Source organism: Cygnus olor, chromosome 14 (genome assembly GCF_009769625.2).
Source record: "Cygnus olor isolate bCygOlo1 chromosome 14, bCygOlo1.pri.v2, whole genome shotgun sequence".
Taxonomy (NCBI): Eukaryota; Metazoa; Chordata; class Aves; order Anseriformes; family Anatidae; genus Cygnus; species Cygnus olor.
In genome coordinates, this window is record NC_049182.1 from 5,921,105 (window position 1) to 5,944,232 (window position 23,128).

General features: G+C 50.4%; 1 protein-coding gene across 1 annotated transcript; it reads right to left on the reverse strand.

The window, feature by feature from the left end:
* Positions 1-383: 383 nt before the first annotated feature.
* CSF1R (colony stimulating factor 1 receptor) lies at positions 384-20,770 on the reverse strand. Its single transcript, XM_040573004.1, has 21 exons — positions 20,555-20,770; positions 15,083-15,328; positions 13,986-14,270; positions 13,342-13,478; positions 12,421-12,580; positions 11,697-11,886; positions 10,490-10,605; positions 10,126-10,246; positions 9,639-9,823; positions 8,923-9,035; positions 6,768-6,894; positions 6,182-6,286; positions 5,757-5,867; positions 5,315-5,477; positions 4,656-4,753; positions 4,391-4,509; positions 3,528-3,650; positions 3,298-3,409; positions 2,912-3,011; positions 2,159-2,264; positions 384-1,988 (listed from the first exon to the last, which is right to left on the reverse strand). Exons 1-21 carry the CDS (start codon positions 20,601-20,603, stop codon positions 1,857-1,859), a joined length of 2,898 nt encoding a protein of 965 aa, XP_040428938.1. The 5' UTR covers positions 20,604-20,770; the 3' UTR covers positions 384-1,856.
* Positions 20,771-23,128: the final 2,358 nt, after the last annotated feature.

The following is a 23,128-nucleotide window of genomic DNA, read 5'->3' on the forward strand; positions in this document are numbered from 1 at the left end:
GGCAAACCTGTGAGCATGAGACGGTCAGCTCCCCAAATCTGCCTGCTCTCATTCTGCACTTCCTGCACAGGGCAGCTCCTGGTGACTTTTGGAGGAGAGATTCTGCAGCAGGTGACAGTAACTTCTCTTCAGGATGTGTTCGATAGCTTGAGCTGGAGCTTCTGCTGCCTCTGAGCCATTGCTACAGGCGGTTCTGCTGCAGTAAGGCTGAGTCTCTGCTAGACTTCTGCCTCTGCCCCGCCCCGGCATTGGCCTGCCTTTCCCATGTCTCAACTACGGTGACCATTGTCAGTTGTCCCATCATCATGATTGAAATTACTCCCCCGTTGTATGTGACTACTTCATTCTTCTGAATTACAGGAAGGCCATTCAGAGCAAAGTGCTTTAAAACCTTGCTTTTAATGCTTTTGTTTTTGGCATTACATAAGATTAAGTGGTTTTGAGAACTGGTAATGAGAAGTGTGATGAATTGGCGCAGAGCTGTAGGGTATGAGCGGATGGGCCAATGTGTCACACTTGCTCTGATCCATTTACCTCTGAGAACAGTCCTTAAAGCCCTGGGAAGACTCATTCTGTTAAACATATTTTATTCTTTATAATGCTGACAGGTAGAAATACATTAATATTTTATTTAGTAAAGAGGAATGAATCACTTGGTGTTAGCATGAAAACAGGTTTAATATAATCAGAAGTGGCCCACAACATGATTGCTCATGATCTGATGAGGGCCACGTACTATACAGTAGTTCTGTCTTGCTGTCATTTTCCTAAGCCATGTCAGTGCTTGTATTTGTAATGCGGATCCTTTACCCACTGAGTCAGGTGAAGCTAAGAAGGTTCATTAGCTACTTCTGATAGCTACACAGGACCAGGTGGCTGTGGCATTAGTAACCCCAAACAAGGGTGAGATGAGAAACAAGTTTAAGGGCATTAGGCCCTAGCTTATGAAAAAAAAATTACCTCAGCTGTACTATTAAAATACACTCAAGAAAATATATATCAGAGCATATCTGTAATCATGACAAAGGCAGTGAATTGCTACATGTTTAATAATTCAAAGGTTTTGTAGGATATGATGATCATTTCCAGATCTGTTTAAGCTGCCATTCTTTCCTGGATTGGGATTGTGTTCAGTGCTCCTGTGGAAGAGCACCTGTTGCTCCTGTATTTTGCCTGAGAAACAGCTGCCCCTCTCTCCTGTTACTGGGGCAGGTAAAGTTCACAGAGCCCTGGGCTTGTCTCCTTGTTGCACTTCACCCAAATAATCTCTGCAGAAGCATCAGCTGCAGAGAGGTAGATTGTATGAGGAAAGCAAGAGGTTAATACATATTTAATGCTTAGTAGGGGCTTTACCTGTATCTAAATGCTTGCTCTGCAACATCCAGGGTCAGACAAAGGGAAGAGAGCAGGACCACTCTGAAAGAGGGCTGCCTCTGGTGTGAGGCAGTTCCCACCTCAGGATTTACTTCAAGATGTCCTCATAAGACACAAGGTGCAGTCACGTGAGCGGCTTTTGGAAATGTCTTTGTAGGCTGCAACTAGTACTTAAAAAACAAAACCACCCCCTAATCCCCTTCAGGGGTGGTGGTGGGGCAGGTGACAGGGACCTCTGTACCTTGTAGAGTTATTAGGGTAAGCATGCTTCATCTCTATGCTATGCTTCAGATAGGACTTTCGAGACCCCACGGTAAGTCTTAGTTTTGAATCGTCCCAGCACTGTTCTTTCAGCGAGGGAGTCAGTAACACTCATACTTCAGAAAGCACAGAGAGGAGAGCCAAAGCAGAAGGCACCTGTGCGGAATCATGCACTCTGCAGAATGGGGAGAGCAGGGACCCACCCTGGGCAGTGGTACCAGCTAACAGAACTGATAGTTGTTACTCTTAAGGAGAGGCTGGCCGCTCTGCTCTTGTTCACAGGACTCCTCGCAGCAGCCGGAGGTGTCGCAGCCACTGTCTTCCTCAGCAGTGGATGGGAGGTTGGTTTGGTCCTTGAAAGCAAAAAAGAAAAAAGTGTTTCAGTCCCTGGGGAAATCTGGATGCCTCTCTTTTCACTGTTTCTAAGCTACTCCCATCAGTTAAAGGTAGGGGACGTCACCACAAAAATTCGTGCAGAAGCTATGTTGCTGTAGGGAGAAAGTCCTTCCCCAAAGGTTCTCACCTGTTCCTTATGCAGTTCCAGTTCTTTCTGAATAAAGCAGCAGATTTGGTCAAAGGTAGGTCTTTGTGTGGGCTCCAGGCTCCAGCATGCTTGCATGATGGTGTACCTGCGCAGCCAAAGAGGAACAGAACTGTTGCAATGCTGCTGAAGAGTCCGCGCCCCCAGGCTACTCACTGCAGCATAGCAGGGTGATTTGCTTTGTATTTCAGGCACACAGTACTGAGCAGCCCCTTATCTTTGTTCTGTTTTCCTGTCTGTAAAACCCGTGGTTGGTGCATGGGCAGCGCTCCAGGGAAAGGAGAGCACTGGAGCAGACAGAGCAAACTTTTCCAGTCTCCTCATCTATCTGCAAGAGGCTTTATGCCTCAGTATTTTTCCTTTAGCATAAACTTACTTCTCTTCCTGTAAACTACTCAGGCTTGTCTTCTCACAGTCCTAGAGTCAAAAGCAACTGACTGAAAATAGAAAAAAGCTGCCACATTCAGAAAGGTAGAGATTACATGAACTCTGCCACCTTCCTGTCCAGAAATGGGAAATATCGGGCCAAGCATCATAACTGACTGCCCCAGGTCTTGTTCTACAGGAGCAGGGAGAAACCCTGAACCCCAAGGACAGACACGTCGAACCCAGGGCTTGCCTGGGAGCAGCCTGCCGCTTTGTGACCAAGGTTCCTGTGCTGTCTCATCACCCGCTCCCCATAAAGCAGCTCCAGCCACCCTTTCACCCTTTCAGATGATGCATGCATCCACTCACATTTCCAAGGGAGCGAAGTCGGGCCTTGCCATCTGGTATCCCTGCTTCACCATGCTGTAGAACTTGCTGTTCACCACCATGCCAGGATATGGACTTTTACCTGTGACAGAAGCCAAGGTGGCGCTCAGCTCAGGCTGCAACACCCTAGCCATGGGGGGTGGTAAGATGTAGCCTGCAGAATTGACTGAGCCAGTGCTACTCCTTCTCAGGGAGTTCTGAGTTAGAGCAAATCATCCCCCTGGAAAATGAACGCAGTGTTTTATAGCCCTGATTATCCTAGATTTTTGCCAACCTTCCTTCTTTCTGGAAAACTTTTCTGCAGAGACATTAAGTTAGGTGTAAGCTGTGGAAAACAAGAGAGGCTTGCAAGCTTCCCTCTTCCTTACCAAGTGAGAAGATCTCCCAGAGAAGGATGCCGTAAGACCACACATCACTCTGCACTGTGTAAATGCAGTCAAAGATGCTCTCTGGGGCCATCCACTTCACGGGCAGCCGGGCCTGGAAAAGCAGAGTACTGCAGACCAGGCCAAGCTGGCAGCTTGTGCTATAGCCTGTCCTTCGTGCTCCAGTTGCAGCCACCCTTGTACCTTCTCCTGTCCCCATTTCAATTACTTACATTGCCTTTGACAACGTAGTTTGAGTCATTCATGATGTCGCGGGCCAGGCCAAAGTCACAAATCTTGGCTACTCGTCCATCTGATACGAGCACGTTCCTGGCTGCCAAGTCACGGTGGATGCACTGGGGAGAAGAGAGCACAGCTGAGACCCAGCCCCTGCCCCTCAGCAGTACCACCTCATTTCCCTACAGCCTGGGGCTGCCACCGTAACAGCTCTTACAGAAGCAAGGGGAACATGTACTGCTTGTAAAGCACGTGGAAGAGGCCCTGCGTCCTGGACAAGGAGTAGGGGCTCTCCTTTCAACCACTCCTCTTGCAGTGCTAAAACATTTTGGCCTTTCATGCCCTGTAAGTCATGGGCCTTCATCTTCCCTGTGGGGGCAGACTCAGAATCAGAGGCTGTTCACAGGGCATCCCCCTGTGAAACCATCATACAGTTGCTCTCTGATACTCTAAACGAGCCAGCTCTGGCAGATAGCTCAACGGCCACTTTCAGTTCCCTGTCCCTGGGGCAGTGGGAGGCTGTCAGTGCAAGAAAGCTCTGCATCGAGATTCCTGACCTCATGCAAAAGCTGGGGGGGAATATTGGGACCAACTAGCACAGCCCTGGCTTCCCCCTGTAAAGCTGCCCTGTCCAAATCCCATGGGAAGCACAGGCTCCGAAGGAAACACCAGTCACCACAGCCCAGCGTGTCTGGACCCAGCAGATGGAGGAGAAAGGCCCGTTTTCAGCAGCAGCTTGCTTGGGTTTGGCCACCCTATCTAAAAACCTCGTGAGCCCTGTGCAGGATGGCAGGCCCCTGCTGGCTGCACTGGTGTTTCCCTGGGGGGTGCTGGGTGCAGCTGTCCTTTTGGTACTCACGTTCTTTGATGCGAGGAACGCCATGCCCTGGGCCACCTGGCTGGAGAACTGGAGCAGGTCGGAGAGATTGAGGGGCCGGAGGTCCTCTCTGGTTTCAACTTCTTCCTCTGAGCTTTTCCCTGAAATTCAAACAGCAGCTTTAGAGTTGCTAAAAACATGGTAAATAACACAAGCTATGCTGTATCCCAGTTTCCTAAGAGCTAAGCCAGACCAAATGGCCAGACTGAAGAAATCATGCAAATATAGAAATGGGCCTTTAACTCACCCCTGGCTTGCGCAGAATCTGATGATGCTGAAGATGATGATGATACAGGCCTCATTTCAACATAGGTTTCCAAACCCTGGCTCGCAAAGCCACTGTCACTGAGTCAGAGAGCAACAGAGACGGAGGCAGGCTGTTAGCAGCCTTCCAGCAGTACCTTCTGCCCTTCTCCACATCCACTGGGTGCGGAAACCACATCCCTGCCTGCAGGAAGTGGCTTAGCGAGAGGCTTCAGGGCAGAGGGAAAGTCAGCGCTGAGACTGATTCAGAAAGGGGACCTAGGTGCCCTGTGGTGTGGGGCTCCAAGTACTGATCCCCTTTCGCAAAGGGACTGCCACAGACTGCTGAGGGGTCCTCAGCCTTGTGCCCTATAAAATTCAGGTGTCCAGCAGTGCAGGAAGGCCAAAAGTTCTGTTTCCAGACTGTGGGACAGCAGACTGAAATGAAACCTGGATCTATTCTGGGGTATTCAATAATTGCTGAAAAACTTGGAACGGGAACCAACTGCATGCATCCCCAGTGGCTTTGGCATCCTGGTCTTCTGCAAGTTCCCAGATCTTTGGCCTTAACCTCTCCCCAGCACAACCCCCTGCACACCTCTCCCAGCAGACACCCAGGCCCCGTCTTGCTCAGCCCTGAGGCCACCAAAGCTCTGCTCTTACCTGCGGATGTATTTCTTCTCCAGGTCAATGTTTTTGTAATCAGCAGTGCTGTCCAAAGAGGTGTCCAGGGATGAGTCCTGGATAATTATGGATTCAGCTTTCCTCCGCAGAAAATTCAGCAGGTCTCCGTAGCGACAGTACTCAGTGATGACAAGAATTGGGCCTGGGAGAGAGGCAGAAGGGGTTTGTTAAGAAGTGACTGTCCTGAGGACTGGTTTCCCTTGGTAACTGATCCCTGGAGGTGGCTGGGGCCTGGAAGAAGCAGAAGGGGCAGCAGAACCCATACAGCACATAAGCATGTCTGGAAACGGCCAGCCCACAGACCCTTGCAAAGTTATAGGATCAGAAACCACCACCAGGATCACCAGCTATGTCTGGTAACAGCCTCGGAGGAGCAGGCCATGAGAGGGTTTTGTTGGGGTGCAGGTGTGTGGGATCCTACCTCCATAGGTACACGCTCCCAGCAGGTTAACGATGTTCTCGTGGTGCCCCAAGTGACTCATGATCTTCAGCTCAGACATGAGCGCCTCCTGCTCATCTGTGTCCGCTGATGCTGCAAGACAAGGAGAAGGGCTGTGTGAAGGTGCGAGGGACAAGGAAGAGATGATGGGGATAACAGAAAAAGGCATCAACAGAGAGATGGAACAAAAGGAGACATGCAGAGAGGAATTTGTGTCCTCTGCTTGCACCTCTGGCCACATGTCCACAAGTAATGGCAGCAGTGAGACTCCAACACCCAGTACTTAGGACAGAAACATCTAGAAACCCAGGTTTTGCAGTCTGGGAGCACCAACACGTGAACACACGCTACATCCTGCCCAATAAAACCTGGGGGATTTCAGCCTTTGCAGGTTGGCCCAGACTTACACTTTAGCATCTTCACAGCCACTTTGAGGACCGAATCTTCTTTGCCCAGCCCAAAAGCGGTGGCTTCTACCACTTTTCCAAAGGCTCCGGCTCCGAGAGTTTTCCCTGCAGAGGGAAAGAATGTGCTTATAAGATGCTTTCTAAAAAGAAATTGAGCACTTGTCCTGCACACAGCTTTGAGGAGGAGGTCTGACAGGTGGGGGTTCCTGCAGGGCCCAGACAGGATGAGTAATCCTTAGTCAGAAGGTGGTGAACGTCTAAGGGGAACTCTTCTGCGAGCAGGGACAGTATGAAAGAGGCCAAGTGCAAACAAGGACTCACAAACTGTACACATTAAGGAATGACCCCAAATGTACGAGGAGGGACATGATCCTCTTGACATTTCTCAGAGCTATAGAGGGCTGAAGGTAGGTTGTACCCTAGCATTTGCCACTTTGTGTAGAAGAGAGCAGCAAGGCCGGGTTGAAGATATTGCTGTAATGTCTGGCTGCAGCTTTGGATGCTGCTTGATTGCTTCAGCTTTGTCCTTTGGAGTATTTAAGCTCTATGGGGCTCTTCATGGGGGCCAGCAGGGAAGGTTTCTTACCAAACTGGAGGTTATTCCTGGGAAACTCCCATTTCTCATTGTATGGCAGCTGAGTGGGATCAATAAAGATGTAGTTATTCCCTTCACAGGCCTCAATGATCTTCCACCGCACCTGGTATTTAGGTTTCTGTAAGAAAGAGATTCCAGTTATTCAGTGTTACTCGAGTCCTGAGCATTCCCCAGTCCCTGCAGGAGCTGTAGCTCTCACCCCAGGCACAGAGGGAAGCTTTAGGGTTAACTCCATCAGATATTTCTTGCTTTGAATCTGGGCTGAATGGGCAATGTTCAGTCTAAACATCCTAGTCCCTTGGCTGTTACAAAGTCCCCCCCCAGTCCTCACCCATGTCTGAGGGAGGCCCTCTTGTATTTTTCATTTAAAGCAGCCTGTTGCCCTTGCTTGGGACAGCAGAGCTGGGAAAGCCAGCGTGCCCCAGACTGGTGGCTGCGCAGCGCCCAGATGTGCCAGGGGGAGATGTCCCCGCTGCGTCTCCTTCCTCAGCACCCCGGGCTGCTGAACGCTGCAGAACGGCGGGGCTGGCCCAGCCCTGCTTCCCTTGCAGGGGAAAAAATGGAGAAATAGAAGTAAGAATTTCTTCTCTTTTCCATGAATCTCATGGCAGAAGTAACCAGGCGAGGACAGAGAGAAGCAACACCAGAGCCTGTGGGCAGAAGCAGCTGCCAGCTTGTGCTGGGTGTTGTCATTCAAGCTGCGAGGGCCGGGGACTGGGGCTGGAGGCACAAATACAGAGGAAGGCAGTGAAAGAGCTTGGCACGGGAGCACTGTGCTTGGCCTTTGCTCGCACAAGGAGGCACGCCTGTAGCCCAGAGGGGCAACGGTGGTCTCAGGCACAGGGAAGTGTGGGTGGAGTGACCATGGCTGTGATGAATCATGTTATGTCCCAGCTACTGGGAGGTGTGTGCGGACATGCTTCTCCTCACCACTTCCCCTGGATAGCTGCAGAGGAGGATGCAACCATGGGTAGATGCTCAAAGCTGGGTTTGCACAGGCATGAGAGACAAAATCTGAGGCAAACAGATTGCCTGCAGTTTTGATGCAAAGCATCTGGTTCTGTTTCCTCTCCCACGCTTGCTTCTTTGCCTAAGAGCTGAACATGGGAGGCTGCAAGAAGCATAGTTTCTGACGGGAGGCTGCAAGCAGCACAGCTTCTCACGGAGGTCCCTCATAAAAAACACCACATGCACTAGGCATATGCACTATTGCCTGCTCCTGGAGGATGAGCATTATTGCTTTCGGCTCTGTAATACCCCTAGCATTGCAATAGTCAGTTCTGGCTTGAGAAGCCCATATGAAATACAAGATTTATATACATATTCTGATTTTCTTGGGCTTGCAAGGCCTTCCTAAAAGCTGTTTCTTCAGAGCTGTGCTTACACATCCATCTGTCCCTCTTTCTTTACAGACTACTGGCCTGTGAAACTGCAGGTGCTTGTTTGGTAGTGGGCTCTGCTGGGTCTTTTGACAACCAGCACCAGAACTCTGCTGCAAAATTTGGAGCCTTTATGAGCTGTCGAAGGGAGAGTGCCAGAGAACCGAAAAAGAGGAGATTTTCACCCACTGATGAAGTAGAAGTGGCTATTGATTGGTGGAATTTATAGAGACAACAGAGAAGGAAACCAATGCTAAAGATGAGTCTTGCAGAGAAAACGGGATAAGTTCTTGTATAAAAATAGTGACCAAGTCTTCCTGGAGACAAACGCCTTCTAACATCAGCCTGTATCCCCGTAAAGACAGCTTTTTATAAAGCAGGGAGAAGAAAAACTTAGATGCAAGTTGCAAAACACTTTTTTTTTTCTAGATAATTAAATCTGTATATTCATGGTGACTAGAGCAAAACCAGTTGCAACTGACAGCACAGAGGGAGCACCTTTGTCTGGCACCAGGCAGTGTCTGCACTGATTTCTGAGCTATGAGACTGGGGGACCAGGGTGGGAGAGGCCCATGGTGCATGGTGCCTTGCCCTGCAGCAGGAAACTCCTGGCAGGGAGAGAGGCAGTGGGGATGAGGCAGGTAGCCTGGCTCATCTTGCCTGGTACCACCGAGCTGAATACTTCCAGCCCGTGGCTGCCAGCGGAGGCAGCGTGGGCTCATGCTGGGCTGGCCACGCAGCCCTCGCTGTGCGAAAGGGGGTCTGACCTGGTTGTACTTGTAGAGGAGGAAGAGGAGTAGCAGGAGCAGCAGGACCGATGTGCTGACGCAGGTGGAGAGAATGGGACTGAAGAGCTTGTTTGGAGGGGCCATGACATTTCCTGGAGGATTAAAAAAAAAATAAAAATGGAGATAAATAAACACTCCTGTTTCACTCCCTGATGACCCATCTCTGAGAGCATTTTACCCAGCCATTCACTTAGGCTTCCCATACAGGCAATGCAACGCAGCACTGGCCTCAGAGACACCCAAAAGAACTGCTGGAAACCAAGGGAAGTTCTTGATACAAAACCCAAGGGTGCACCAGTCCCCCCTGCTGCATCTCACCTTCCACACAAACAACACCAGGAGCAGAACAGGTGCTGGTCTGGCTGCCTCTGGACCAAAACCTCTGCAGAGACCCAACAGACCCAACAAAAGATGCAACTCCTATACTCCAGTGGGCTGAGCAACAGCCGGCTGTGCTGCTGCAGTTAGAAAGCTCTCATGGCACAGCTCAGCCTTTGGCACAGGCTCTGCCCAGCCAGCAATTCTCATGTGGCGTGTAGGAGTAGCAAATGCCAAAGCCTCCCACCTCCTATGAGGACAGGGGGCCTGTGGAATCTATTCCACCTCTCTAACAAGACAGTAAAGATTTATGTATAGACAGGTCCCCAAAAGCCAAATTGTCCCCCACTCCACTATGCTGCAAGTTGGTATCTTACTGACGACTGAGTGAAGCACGTCAGAGGTGTTCCCCTCTCTGTTAACAGCCACACAGCAGAAGGTGAAATTGGCACCCAGGTCCTGGAATGGGAGGACGCTCTCCACCTCCACCTCCTGGAAGGACAGCATGTTCACCACCTGGGGACTGGAGTCGTTCAGAAGCAGCTTATAGTCCTCATTGTATCTGCAGAGACACCAAGCAGGAGAAAAGGAGTGTTTCTCCGCAGTGCAGTGGCTTGGGGTGACTTGGTGCCTGTATCAGGCTAGGGAAGAGACACTGGGCATTAGGGCTGCAGCTCTGTGAGGCATGCTACTCTCATCCCAGTTGAAGACCTCTCCCTGAACATCAAGTAACGTTACTGTTACTGAACAGGCCAAACTGCTTGCAAACAAGCCCCTGTGGTGCTGCTCAGCAAATGCCAGCATTGCAAGGGCAAGTGCACACCTCAGTGTCTTGTGGAGCCCAATATCTTGAGTATTTCTTACCTGTCAGAGTAAGTGGGGCACTGGTACCACTCGATGCGTGGGGCAGGATAGCCAACGGCTATGCAGTGAAGGTTCCCGGAGTCATTGGCTGGCACCCAGACATAGCAGACCCTTGGAGGAGCTGTGGGGGAAGGCAGAGAAACAGCAAGTGCTACGACCAGAGGAAGAGTGCATTCCCTGTGCTCTGAGTTACCTTCTGTCTGTGGAACCAGAAAACATGAGGAACCCCTGTGCTCTGCCCAGGTTTGGGCTGGGTCCCAGATGCAGAAATTCTCTCCTGTGGGCACTGGGCTGGAGGTGCCCAGGAACCCGACCCCTGCTCAAGGCGAGCAGGGTTTGGGAAGGGGCAATGCCAAATACTTACATTTCACAGAGATACTGAAGTTAACTGATGCTTTGGTCTCATTGTTGACAGCATAAAATGTATAGAGACCTCTCTCTCCTTCCTGCAGGCGGTTCAGGAAGAGCGTGTTGTTATACCTGCTCCCACAGAGAGAACAAACACCATGAAGAAAGCGGTGCTGAGGAAACTCAGGCACTCAGACAGTTTTTGCTCAGTGAGTTGCAGCTGTTTGCTGTGCCTTGGAGTGGGTGAACGCTTCCCAACACTTCCCCAGCCCATGAGGGGAATCTGCTGCTTTCTTGCTTCTCCATGGGAAGCAGACAGTGTCTGATCCTACAGCACTGCTGAAAAGCTCTTCCTTGGAGGAAAGGCCTTTTGCCACAATGTGCAGTATTCTTAAAGTCTGTGGGTGGGTGAATGCTCAGAAAGGAGAGTTTAACATCTACATCTTTGCTTTGGAAAGGCCAGAAGACACTGGTCCTCCTGTCTTTGAGACGAGGAGTTATTCACTTGCTTAGCCCATCAAGTTATGGTCCCAAGTGCCTCCTCCTCTCTCCCTAGCACATCTCTCAGACCCCAGTGCAAGTAAGCGTTCGCCCTAAAGCCATTATGCTTGCAGAGTGACAGTTCCTCTAGAGGATTATTTTAGGTTTCTAAAAAAATGAAAGGGAAATTGCCAAAACTCCCCAGTAAATGGGATAATTCTCTTTCCTTCATTCTTCTTCTGGTCTCAGTTGGCTGGAGGCTTTGGAAGAGCACAGCTATGTCCCCCCATTAGGTCATATCCTCATAATGATGTATCTGGCTTCTCTTGACATGGGGCATATAGTACTTCTTGTTATATACACCCTCTGGAGCACAGCGCATGGGACAGGTCTGACGAGCAGCAAGGGAACTCCGTTTTTTGTTCTGCGTACCCACCCCTGCAATTTCTTCTTGTGGGGAGAGTGCGAACTTCAACAAGACCACAAATGCAACAGTGACTTCCACAAAGTTTTCTAAAGAGAAAGCTGTTAAGTTAGACAGAGGTGGTGTCCTCCTTGACCTGATCAGACCTTCTCACTGTGATTTGCTAACAATGCTGGAAACAGAACACAGAAAGGCAAAACAGTTCCCCTCTTTAAAACCAGTCTTCTCTTAGCCAGTAGCAAGGGGTCTGCCTGTCTCACACGGAAAGCACTGTTGGAAACATGCTGTAGCCAGCGTAGAAGAGAGAGAGAGCACATACCAGTTGTTTCCAGAGATCATTTCGTCCACAAATTTGGTACTCTCTGAGTTCTTGAAGGGGCTTTTGTGCTCCCAGTGCCAGCTGACAAGTTTTGGATAAGCCTCAATCTGGACCTGGAGTTTCAAATCTTCTCCCAGAGCAATTTCTTGGCTGGTGGCTTGCACTGGGGTCAGGAGTATATAACCTCTCTCTGCAGGATGGATGAGAGCATGACCATCAGCAGGCATATCCACAGAGACTTGAAACAAGCTTACACCAGCTTCATAAATAGACCATTGCTGGAAAGAGCAGCCTCAGCTGGGAGACTGCAGGAGGGAAGGAGGCATTACACAGATTGCATGTCTCATGTTTTCAAAGAAGTACTTTTAGGAAGTTGTTCCTTTGTCATGATGGCTCATATCACACTCTACCTGAGGAGAGCTGGAGAATCTTACAGAACTTGCATGGGAAAAGTTTTTTCTTTTAAATTTGTTTATAGACACACAGAAATTGATAAGAGCTTTCTGATTGTTCATCAACTCCAAAAAATGTCCCCCTGCTCCTCAGGACAAGAAGGGAACACCTTTCCTACCATCTGCACAGTTCTCACATTGGCCTTCATGCACAAGTGAGAATGGTGTTTCTGGCAACACAATTAGGAACAAGCTGGAGGGAGAAGCAGCAAATGCTCAAAGCTAGACATGGTTCAGTCCACACCTTCCTAGTTTGTGGGGGAAGTACCCACCTACTACGCGAAGCATTGTCGAGGCATTCTTGAATCCTGCTGAGTTGTTAGCTATGCAAGTGTATTTCCCACTGTCTTCCAAGGTCACCGCTGGAATGGACAGGACGGCATTGATGAAGTAGTTCTCATCTACAAAAGTAGGGATTTTCGTACTCCTGATCTGTCAGGCAGAGAGGAAATACCAGTCACTTGGAAGCACAGAGGTTGTTACTGAATTATATTTATAACAAACATACCCGCCACCCTCCGTTCTGGGCTACTGAGCTTTGTTATAGAGCTCTTGTCACTGAAAGCCATCTGCGTGGAGACCAAGAGGCGTATTCAGTAAGATAGTATTCAGGGCAGATATCCTACAGCAATTAGGGTCACACCTGTTGTGAGCCTTCTGACTCCAAGTTGCCCTTACAGTGTGTGATCCAAACATATATCATATATGTTGATTTCAACTCCTTAATAAAGGCATCACACAGAAGGACATCTAGCAAATCTTATCCTCTAGCTATTCAAAGTCAGCACAACAGACAACCAGAGATTTTGGAGTGTGTTCCCTTTCTTCACCCTATCTTTTCTCTTGGAAGTCATTTGTTTTGCACGTTTGCTTCTTTATAAGCCCTGGTGGGGCTGAGTGGGAAAATGTTGCCTTAGTAGGTACTGCGGCTTCTGCTCAAGGAACTCATGTGGAACAACATACCTGCCTTCTCTCTTGCAGTAAGATCCCAACAATAGGCAAGTGTTTTGTAACCCTACATCACCCAAGGGAAAGGATGTTCAGATTTCTACAGCTTGTTTGAATAGCTGCTTTGGCTGGGCAGTTCAAGGCTGTGCTGCAGGTGGCTTGGGTCTGGGCTGTTCTTACCACCCTATGGCTCCTCTTTTCCAGAAAAGTCCTATAACCCCATGAAGTCACACACTTTAACTTACGTTCTTTGCTGCTGTCACCCATTTGATGTCATACTTGTGGGACGGAGAAATTACTCTGCAAGTGACTTCAAAAGGTTCACCCACAATTCGCACATGGTCTCTTGGGTCCATCGTCACTGATACAGGCTTCTCCAGTGCTACAAAAAGACAAGCAGGGAAAGACTCAACATCAGCTAGCCCAGTGACACCATGTGCTTTGGAGATTCCCCAGGGCTTGGCTACCATCTCCTTTCCATCCTCTTCAATTTCTTGACCCATGCCCTCCTCCTGCCCTTTGTGCACGTCTATGGGAAGCAGTACAGGCTGGGGAGAGCACAGCAGCTTGCACTGTGGGTTGGAAGGGAAGGAGATCCTTGTGCCGTGGTTACATCCTGAGCATCAAGGCCTGAGGACGTCAGAGAGATGCATGGACTTTGTTCTGTGATAATACAATAATCTGAATACTGCTGATCTCACGGAGACCCACCTAAAGGAGACAATTTGCCAAAAGCTGATGGAATTTTACCTCCATTAAATACCTTTTAAGGATTGCAGGTTCAGAAAGTCTTTTCTACCACTGGCTAGGAACTTTTTCTTAACTATCTACTGCGACCAACTTAGCTATTGCTGTCCCCCTGAGGACAGCAGCAAATCCAGTCCTTTACCTTCTTCCACAATCAGTCTTATTCTTGATGACTTCTTTATTTTTCCGTCTATCACTGTTTGGCATCGGTAATAGCCCTTCTGATGGCGTTGCACATTGTATAGTGTTATTCCCTTCTCAGTACTGAAAGAATAGTTGGTTCCGGGTGAGAGAGGAGAGGCATCATCCATTATCAGCGTCACTCTGGATCCGTACTCAGGGGCCGTGACGAGGCAGGGGAACTCAGCATTGCCACCTTTGGTCACAGAGATCCGGAAAATTGGGGTGTACCACACATTACCAGGATCTGTGGAGGAGACAAGGTAAGCTAGAGAATGGAATCAGAAAAATATGCTTTGAAGCTGAGAGACACATTCCAGCAAAGCTGAGCTTCCAGCTTTGCTGCTCAGTGGGAGTTCAACGTTGGGGCAACCCTGCTCAACGCCTGCCTGACTCAGCCTCCAAAAACTCACATGACGAGCCCAATTCCAGCTAAGGCATTTGAGGAGAGAAGAGCAAGAAACTCACAAATGTGCATAGATGAGAGACTGAGAAGTATGCTCATCCCTAATTAAACTTTTTGTCGCGATGTTAGTTTTGTTAGACCTTCAGCTTCCCTGTACAGGACAGTATCCCTGTACAAAGGAAGAGGTGAACTCAAATTGTGGAGCTAGCAGAACATAAATTCTGGGGTAGAGAATCACTTGGGTTTCAACTTACATTGTAATGACAGGGTTCATGTGACTCTTTCCCTTACCAAAGGTACTAGCAATACAGTTCTCTGATTTCCAGGTCTCACTGTATATTTACAACACCAAACAGAATTTCATCGTTGCTTTTTCAGGAAGGGAAGACAAAGTATACGCAGGAAAATCTCCAGGCCATTCACAGAAGTGCTTGATAGAGATGCCCTGTACCCTACCCCAGTGCTCCAGCCATGGGCCCCACTGCATATGAGTTTATATGGTTGTGGGTGAGCCACTGCCCTGCTAGGAGCCTGCACTGCTCCCCCAAACACACACACACAGCCACAGACATAGAGGGGGCCTGTGCGATGGCTGTGCTCCCTGAAAGGGGGCCATTCTGCCAGCATATGTGGGAGGAAGGAAGCACCGTTACCTCGCACGAACAGATGCACGGATGCAACGCCCTTGTCGCTGCTGTTGAGGTAAGCACACTTATAGGTGCCTGTATCCATGTATGTGGCCTTCAGAATACTGAGCGTGCTGCTGGTGTGGTTGGTGGACGTATGCTTTTGGGTGTTCCATTTAACTCGTGACTCTCCCGAGCAGCGCAGGGTGACTGGGTCACCCGTGTTGACAACCAAAGCAGAGAGGTTAGGGTCAATCACTGGGGATGCTGAGCCTGCAAAGGAAAGAGAAAGTGAGGATGTATAAATGATCCCTTTAGGAAGCTCTGTTGGAGTTCACAGCGTTGAGTATGGAATAGCTCAGCAACAGGAAGAAACTAGGTTTGGGATGCATATTGGCATTTTGTCTCACTTCATTCTTCATCACACCAGTCCAATATGGCCCGATACACCACGTAATGAACCTCAGGGAAGGGAGGAAACTCAACAACTGAACACTCAGAGCACTGGGAGAGAAGTAAGAGTCATCTGGAGCTGATTAGGCCAAATGCGAGCTTGAAAATTGTTCCAGTTGGGTTTTGCCTATTTTTGCAACCATTTTCCTTTTGTGGCGGAGCTAGAGCTACTACATGAATTTGGTTAGCCCAGAACACCATTTGCTGAAGTTTAGGCCAAGCCCCACAGATGGGGCTGTTTTTGTTACGTCAGTGCTGTGATGAGCTGGAACAGGCCTGGAGAGCAGCAGAGCAGAAGCTCAGTGCATGCATTTTGGGAAGCCTGCTTTTTGGTTGCTGGGCAGTGGATTTTGAAAGACACCTACTTATAATTTATAGAATCAGTGTGTTTTCCTCCCTGTTTCCACCAAAACATGGTGGAGTGAGTCAGCATTATTATTCATGTTTGGTGGTGGGAAACCGAGGCACAGAAAAGCAAACAGCTCACGCAGGCCCACAGCTGTAGTCGCACACGTTGCTCACCAGCCCATGCTGACACTGGCATGGCAGCCCCACGGGATTTCTGATGCTATCTCTGCCTTGAAGATGGCTTCCCCGCTGGCTGAACAAAGGGGAACCAGGCTCCCACTCCAGCCAGTAGTGTCAGAGGGAAATATTTTTCCCCATTTTGCCGTGTCAGCGAGTTCTTTGAGTCACCTCCTATATTTAGGGTGGGGGGAAGTGAGAAATGAATCAGTGCCACAGGGCTGGGGAAGAAGCCGTACCACCACCCCCACACCAGGCCTTCGGGGAGGACAGGAAACACATTGCAAAGGGCTATCTGTGCTCGGGGGGCTCTGCACCCCCCTCTGGCCCCCTTCCAGGGCTATTCTCCCACTTCTGCTTTCCTTCACAGTTGCTAACCCATCCTAGCATCTTAAAGGAACACGCACCAGGGTTCAAATAATAGCAAGCACAAAGAGAGCTGCCCAGTTTATGAGACTACTGCCCTCAGTAGAGGAGAGCAGTGCAGACAGGGCTCCTCTGGGGTGGGAAGAGTGGAAACAAGGGCTGAGTCTGGTCTTGGGATGCATCATACTCAGTGGCAGACACAGCTCTGGACCCACTGCAGCTCTTTGGTTGCGTGATTTGTTGTCCAAAGGAACACAAAGGCCGTAACTGATCAGGAAATGGGAGAGGGCAAACTGCCCTGTAAGGCCACCATTAGTCCAGCTGCTCTTACATCTCCTTCAGGGGAATGCAGAGTAGGGCCCCAGTGTTACAGCTCTTCACCCTCCAAACCTGTCATGAGGAGGAGAGCAAGGGAAGACTGCTCGTGGACATACATAGCAAGAGTTCAAGGCACATCTCTTCCCAGGTTCTGCCTTGGAAGGAGGACGCTCTCCCTGTAACACAACTGGCAGAAGCATGCACCCATCCTCATGCAGCTCACAGCTCTCCCTTGGCAAGGAAGGCAACATCCAAGGCACATGTGTCCTGTCCTACCAGCTGTGCTTGGGGCTTTAATACCAGAACCCATCCACCAGCACTCAAAGAGCATCATTTAAGCAGTCAGGGGCTGATACCTTCCTCCAGGCAGGGAAGGGCCAACCTCAAGGCCCTGGGGAGCTTTGCCATTACATGACAGTGATGTAGTTGCCCAGGGAAAACCCAAACAAGGCCCAAATCAAACTTGCTGGCCCAGTGGGAAGAAACAGAGGACATGGAACATGGAATATTTGACATTCTTCCCCCCCCCCCCCCCCTTTTTGTGAGTGAGACACTTCTTTCTATGGAAACAGGAAAAAACTCATTTATTTCCAAAGTGGAGAAAAACATATCCCAGATTCCTTTGCAAAGCCACATTTTCCACATATCTGAGCTACAACATTCCTCCCTCTTTGCTAATCTGTTTTCTAGGAGGCTTGACATGTTTCTGCTGCTTTTACTCTGTCACTGGACACTTTTGCCTCACCTCCTCCCTGCTTTAGCTGTCCCTCCACATCCACAGCTGCAGTGGTTTGATGGGGCAGCCAAGCTCTGACTCAGAGCTGCATTCCAACCAGCTCATGGACAGACCACAGTGTAACTGGTGCTTGGTGTGACCACAGCAGAAGGACAAGAGTTGTCATGCAGTGTCCTTGCTGTCATCAGCCTCTAGTTACTCCTGAGATACTTATGGTACTCTCCATAATGCTGTGCAGTGTAGAAGCCAGCAGCCTTCAGGCCGTCACTCCAAACTCCTGCCAATGGCACAGCCACCGCACAAGCAGAGTAAGGATGGATGGGGCAGAGACACTAACTGCAGGACACTGCCAGGTGAAGGCCACCACAGCATCCACTCCTTTGTGTGCACTGGGGGATGAGTCAGACCTGTGGAGCCTTTTCCAGAAAGGGGAAGAAGGGCTGCTGGGGAGGCTTGCTCCCTGCTGACCAGTGTGCAATCTCGCACGAAGCCCGAGGATGTCTCTCTGCTGCTCCTCGGCAGCTTCCGCAGCACTGACGGTAACTGCTGGCCGAAGGTTTTACCACAGTTAGGTTGTGTAACCATGACCGCCAGTTACAGCTGCAGGCTCCATCCTTGCTTCTCCCATCCCAGGGGAAACATTACAATACTCTCCTGTGGGTTTGGAAATGGTGAGGAAGGAGAAGTGGAGGCTAATAAGACCTAGAGGCTCAGGAACCCTGCCACAGAGACCTGTCATTAGGACAGGACCTGAACCTGGATGTCTGAGGACCTGGAGGGGGACCCATGTGAGGCCTCAGCTCCCCTTGCTCTCCCCTCAGTGAGGGGAGCAGGAGATGAAGAGCTTGGTCTCTGAGGACACCTCCAGAATCATCTACAGTATCTGGGTGGGGGGATGCTCAGCACATCTCTGCCTTGGGGTTCTACTTCAGAGGCAGAAATTTATCCACAACAAGAAAACAAAAGAACCTCCAGAAAGATCTGTCAAGCTGGCCAAGAACACATATGAGCTGCTCAGGTTTCAAATCCTTGCTCTGCTTGATCTTCAGCTGGGATTTGAGCCCATGACATATCTCCAGCAAGAACCCAGATTACAGTGGTTGCACCACATCAGTCCTGGGTACGTTCAAAAGACGCACTTGTGATCCACAAGGCAGGAGAAGGAAGTCAGTCAGGCTCCAGCTTGAGACTATGGTTTTGGACAGCCTTGGCATGTTGAGGCTTTGTGCTGCAGACAGCCAACAGCCATGGTACTCAGACAAGGGTGTCTAACACCCTGCCATGGCAGACAGGGCCTGATGAGGATGTCACAGCTGGTGACCTGCATTGCCCAGTGCTTCAAGGAACCTTTAGAGACATCCTGACAGATAGTATGATCTCACAAACATACATTATACATGCCTAGTTCCTATGATATTAAAAAAATAACAAATTGCTTCTACAAGCCAGTCTGAGGATGCGCTCTTCAAATGCTTTAGTGAGGTGACTGGTGGGTGACTGGTCTGCTCCCACACCAGCACTTCTGGCCAGTCAGCTAAAGTCATACAAGATGTAAACATTCAGAGCCCTGTGCTCAAACCAGGGCACGATAAGAAAATCTTAAAATCCTTCCCTCCAAAATCAGGCTGTTTAGACTCCTGCAAGTGAGACAAGAAGCCTCACTAAAAGATATTTAAACATAACTGCTCCTCAAGAGTCAATCTGGAGCTGCTGGGACTGGAAGAGAAAGGGTCTGAAGCAAGAAACAATCAACAAGTAACTTGGGACAGACTCCCTGAACCAGAATCATAAAATGCTGCAGCTTTCAAAGCCCAATTTCCAGTACAGCAGACCCAATAAAAGCCTGCACAACACATAGAAGACATGACTTAAAGTGCAACAGCAAGAAAGATTCACAGTTGCTGGGCTGAAAATATGAACACAACAGCAGCTCAAGAGGGATACGCTGCTTGTCTGTTCTGTCCTGAATGCTTTCCTCAAAGGCTACCCCCCCCTCCTCTCCCACCAGAGTCTCATGATAAGGGGAGTAAACTCAAGAGGAAAATTAAGCAAAGAGCCACACAAGATCTGGGAGATTATCGGTGCTTAGACACAATACTAGTAGTACAGGTCTCAGCATAGGGGCTGATTTCTGTTCAGTTGCAAACCTCAAAATAGACTTAGCAACTTTCTTGAGGTTGATGGGTTATCACCTCTTGGCCATCTCTGTAACCTCAAAACCCAGTCACATTCACCTTCCCCTCTTGGTTGCCTGAGTTCTGTTTGTTTCCATCATAAGGTCTAACACCCAGCTCTACACATGTGCCAGCACCTCCAGAGAACAGCAACCCCCAGACATCTCCAGCCAGGCGTGGGATTGACAGGAAGGTGCCGATTTAGCTGATGTTCCTGACTCTCACCTTCAACCACGCACTTCCATCTCTTGCCCAGTTTGGGCAAAGGGTTAAGAGTGGGATTCCCTCAGGACACTTTCTGCTAAGCCTCATCTTCCTCCTAGCCCACCCCGTGCCTCAAAGAGGGGGAAGTTTCTCTTTCCCATCTCCCCACTGCCAACACTTTCCCTCCTCTATTTACACCTTTCCGTATCACGCCGCCATACCTCAGCGGTGCTGCAGGTAGCCACAAGTAAGCTGTCACACAGCTGGACTCCAGGGCTTCACAGACTAGCAGCACACCCTTTTTTCCACAACTGCCCTCTCTGGTGCAGCAGCCAGCTCTAGATGGGAGCTGCCCCAGCTATGTATGCACTAAAGGCCAAGCTGGTGTCTCTTATGAGCCATGGAGCAGACCTGTTCCCTTGCCTGCTGTCGGCTTTTGCTGAGGCTCCTTGAGGCAGCCCAGCTTCCAGGAGCAAGGGCCTTCACATTCCACAGTAAAATTGTGGTAGATGCAGCCAGGATCCTGGTTTCACCCTCTGCAGGCAGGAGCTGAGCGCCCGTTAGTCCAAACCCAGCATCACCCCCTCCCCAGCCCCGCCGGGGCCATCTCCCCACCCCACCCAAGGAGGCACAGAGCACCCACAAGAAACCCTCACCACATCCCAAAGCTGCCCCATAGACATACAGTGACCCCAGAGGGCTTTGGACGGCTGGTGGACCTACCGTGCCAGATGCTGGCTGCGGTCAGCAGCAGCAGGAGACCATGGCCCATGTCCCCGGGGACCACAGTATCCCCACAGGGAGTGGGGATGCGGCTGAGTGATCCGCTGGAGCAGCAGGCGCCTCTCCTCGCAGGCGCCGTCCCCAGTTCTCCCTCAGCAGGAGCTTCTCCTTTCTGAGTTGACCACAAGTTAAGAAATTCCTTTTTTTTGTTGTTTTTGTTGCTTGTTTGTTTTTGAAATGGGAGGGGAAAAAAAAAAGACATGGTGTTTTGCGACGTCACCAGTGACAAACCCCCTTCTGCTGCCAGGCTGGATGCCCACAACATGCCCCTGGGCCCGCCACCACCACCGGGGCCACCCTCCTGCCACAGGCCCTGCTGCAGGGAGGGGGCTCAGCCCCAAACCACCCCCCAGGGCTGGTGGGGGCTGTGATACTGCACATGGCTTGGTGACAATCCTGAGATAGTGGCTACAGCCACCCAGACCCCTGGGCATGGCTGCGCTCTCATCTCTTGCCTGGGGACACACAGAGATGGGCTGGGACCCCCCTGTGTGGCAGGGGGCTCCATTTTACCTCAGAAGGACAAGTTTTACCTCAGGCCTGGTGGTTCATGATACCTTCAGGCCCATGCAGGAATTTGGTGGACTCCCCCACAACCGTCCCACAAAGAGGATTCAGCCTGGCACAGATCCCAGGTGGGAAAAAACCTGTAAGGACAACAAATTATTTAGTTTTAACCAAAAGCACAACCCCTGGTGCAGAGAGGGGTCCTGGGGCCACATGGGCTCACCCCCAAGTCCCACTCCAGCACTGTGCTGGTGCAGGGTCACCTCCACCACCCTCCCCAGCAGGGAGGCACGTTAGCATCTAGCCCCACAGCCCCTTCCCATCGCCTATCCCCCATCTGAGCTTGGGGACACATGTGGGACCCTGCCATTGTGCCACCATACCCAGCCCCAGGCTGGAGCACACAGCTCCTCTAGCACCAAGAGACAGCCACAGAGCTCATGCAAGGACCCTCCCTGCTCACAACCCCCATCTCACCCAGCTGGTGTGGAGGCTTTTTGAAGCTTTCTTCCAATTAACATCCTGACAGGCACCTGGGAGCATTAATGAGGCGCTTTGTTAACCCTCCCCTGGACAGCACACTCAAAATAGAGGGTGAGGGTAGGACTGAAGCAAAACAACTCTCCTGGGGATGGTCAAGTCAGCAGGACATTAGGGAAGATGACACATAGTGCCCCTTGCTCTTTGCTCAAACACCAAATAACCTCGTGCCGCACTCCAAGTTCATTTCAGTTCACGGCAGCACTGGGTTGGGAAGTTATAGCCACCACCTGCCAACGCTGGCTAGCACAGCTGAGGAAGGTCCTGTATGGCCACCTCACCATGCTGCTGTCCGCCAGGAGGTGACAGGGACATTGGCTGCAAAATATAGGCACAAAGAGCCAGGCTTTACCAAAGTGTCTGCACAGAGTGGCTGTGGAGCCTGGACTTGCAACTCGAAGGTGCCAGGCTGAGGAGTGTTCCTCATACCTCTGCAGACCAGAGGGGAATGGGTTTGGGGGTCTCTACAATCATAGAGGTGCTAGGAAGACAAGGTCTTGGGGCCAAGAGATGAGAGCATGGCTGACCGTGCTGGACATGACTAAGAGTCATGGGAACGTGGAGAAAGCTCTAGGTTTTGGCTGGAGTGATGGCTGGAGAGCAGGAGGGAGTCCAGAGAGAAGAAACAGCAGTGCTTGGCCAGAGAAGATTTCCTCTCAGCAGTTTTTCCTGGCAGGACATGGAGAAGAACACAAAGTGGAGGCATAGTGGTGTGCTGGGGGGCTCCTGTCCAGGGCTGGGGCCTGCTGAGTGGCTGAGCCACAGGAGACGTCTGCCTGATTACTCTTTCCTCCTTTAGAGCCAAAGGGGCTTTTTAAAGGATGTTTGTTTCCCTCCTTCTTCTTCTTTTTTTTTTTTTTTTTTTTCTTTTCCAAGAACAAATGCCAGCTCAGAGAGAACTGACTCACCAGTGTGAACAAGTATTAAACCAGACAGGTTTAATTCAGAGAAGGGAAACAATCTCTTAGCCTCCCCTCTTGGAGGAAGCTCCTCATGGAGCCTCTCCAATGGCAGCAGTCTGCAGGTGACAAGGCACAACCTGTGACACAAGTCCCTGAGCTGGGCTGTGCTCACCTGGGGATGCTCAACCTGGTGGGACGGGCCATCTGCCAGGGTTCCTCCCTTGCTGGTGGCCTTCTCTGCCCACCTGCAGCCTACACCCCAAATCCTGTGATCCAGCAACAGCAGTGCTACAGGGCCTCTTGTGACCAGACTGCTCTGAGCAAGGGGCAGGGATGCTCACAGAGGAGTTGCAGCCTCACTTGACATCGCTTGATGCTCAGAGATGTCAGTGGAGGCCCCCAGGGGATGTGCTGGGAGTTTTGGGGTGGGGAAAATGCCCTGCTGGGAGTTCTTATGTCCTCATTCCCAGCCCTGTGACCCAGTCTTGGTGCATCTCTGCATGCAAAAAGTCCTGCCAGGCAGGGACTGGTCAGTGGGCTCGGGGCTGAGGTCTGCCAGCTCCCC

Coding starts and splice junctions, on each gene's coding strand:
- CSF1R (XM_040573004.1), bottom strand. CDS start 20,603: ATGGGCCATGGTCTCCTGCTGCTGCTGACCGCAGCCAGCATCTGGCAC. Junction 14,271..15,082: donor CGTGCATCTGTTCGTGCGAG/GTAACGGTGCTT, acceptor TCTCCTCCACAG/ATCCTGGTAATGTGTGGTAC. Junction 10,247..10,489: donor CTTCAGTATCTCTGTGAAAT/GTAAGTATTTGG, acceptor CTTCCCCCACAG/CTCCTCCAAGGGTCTGCTAT.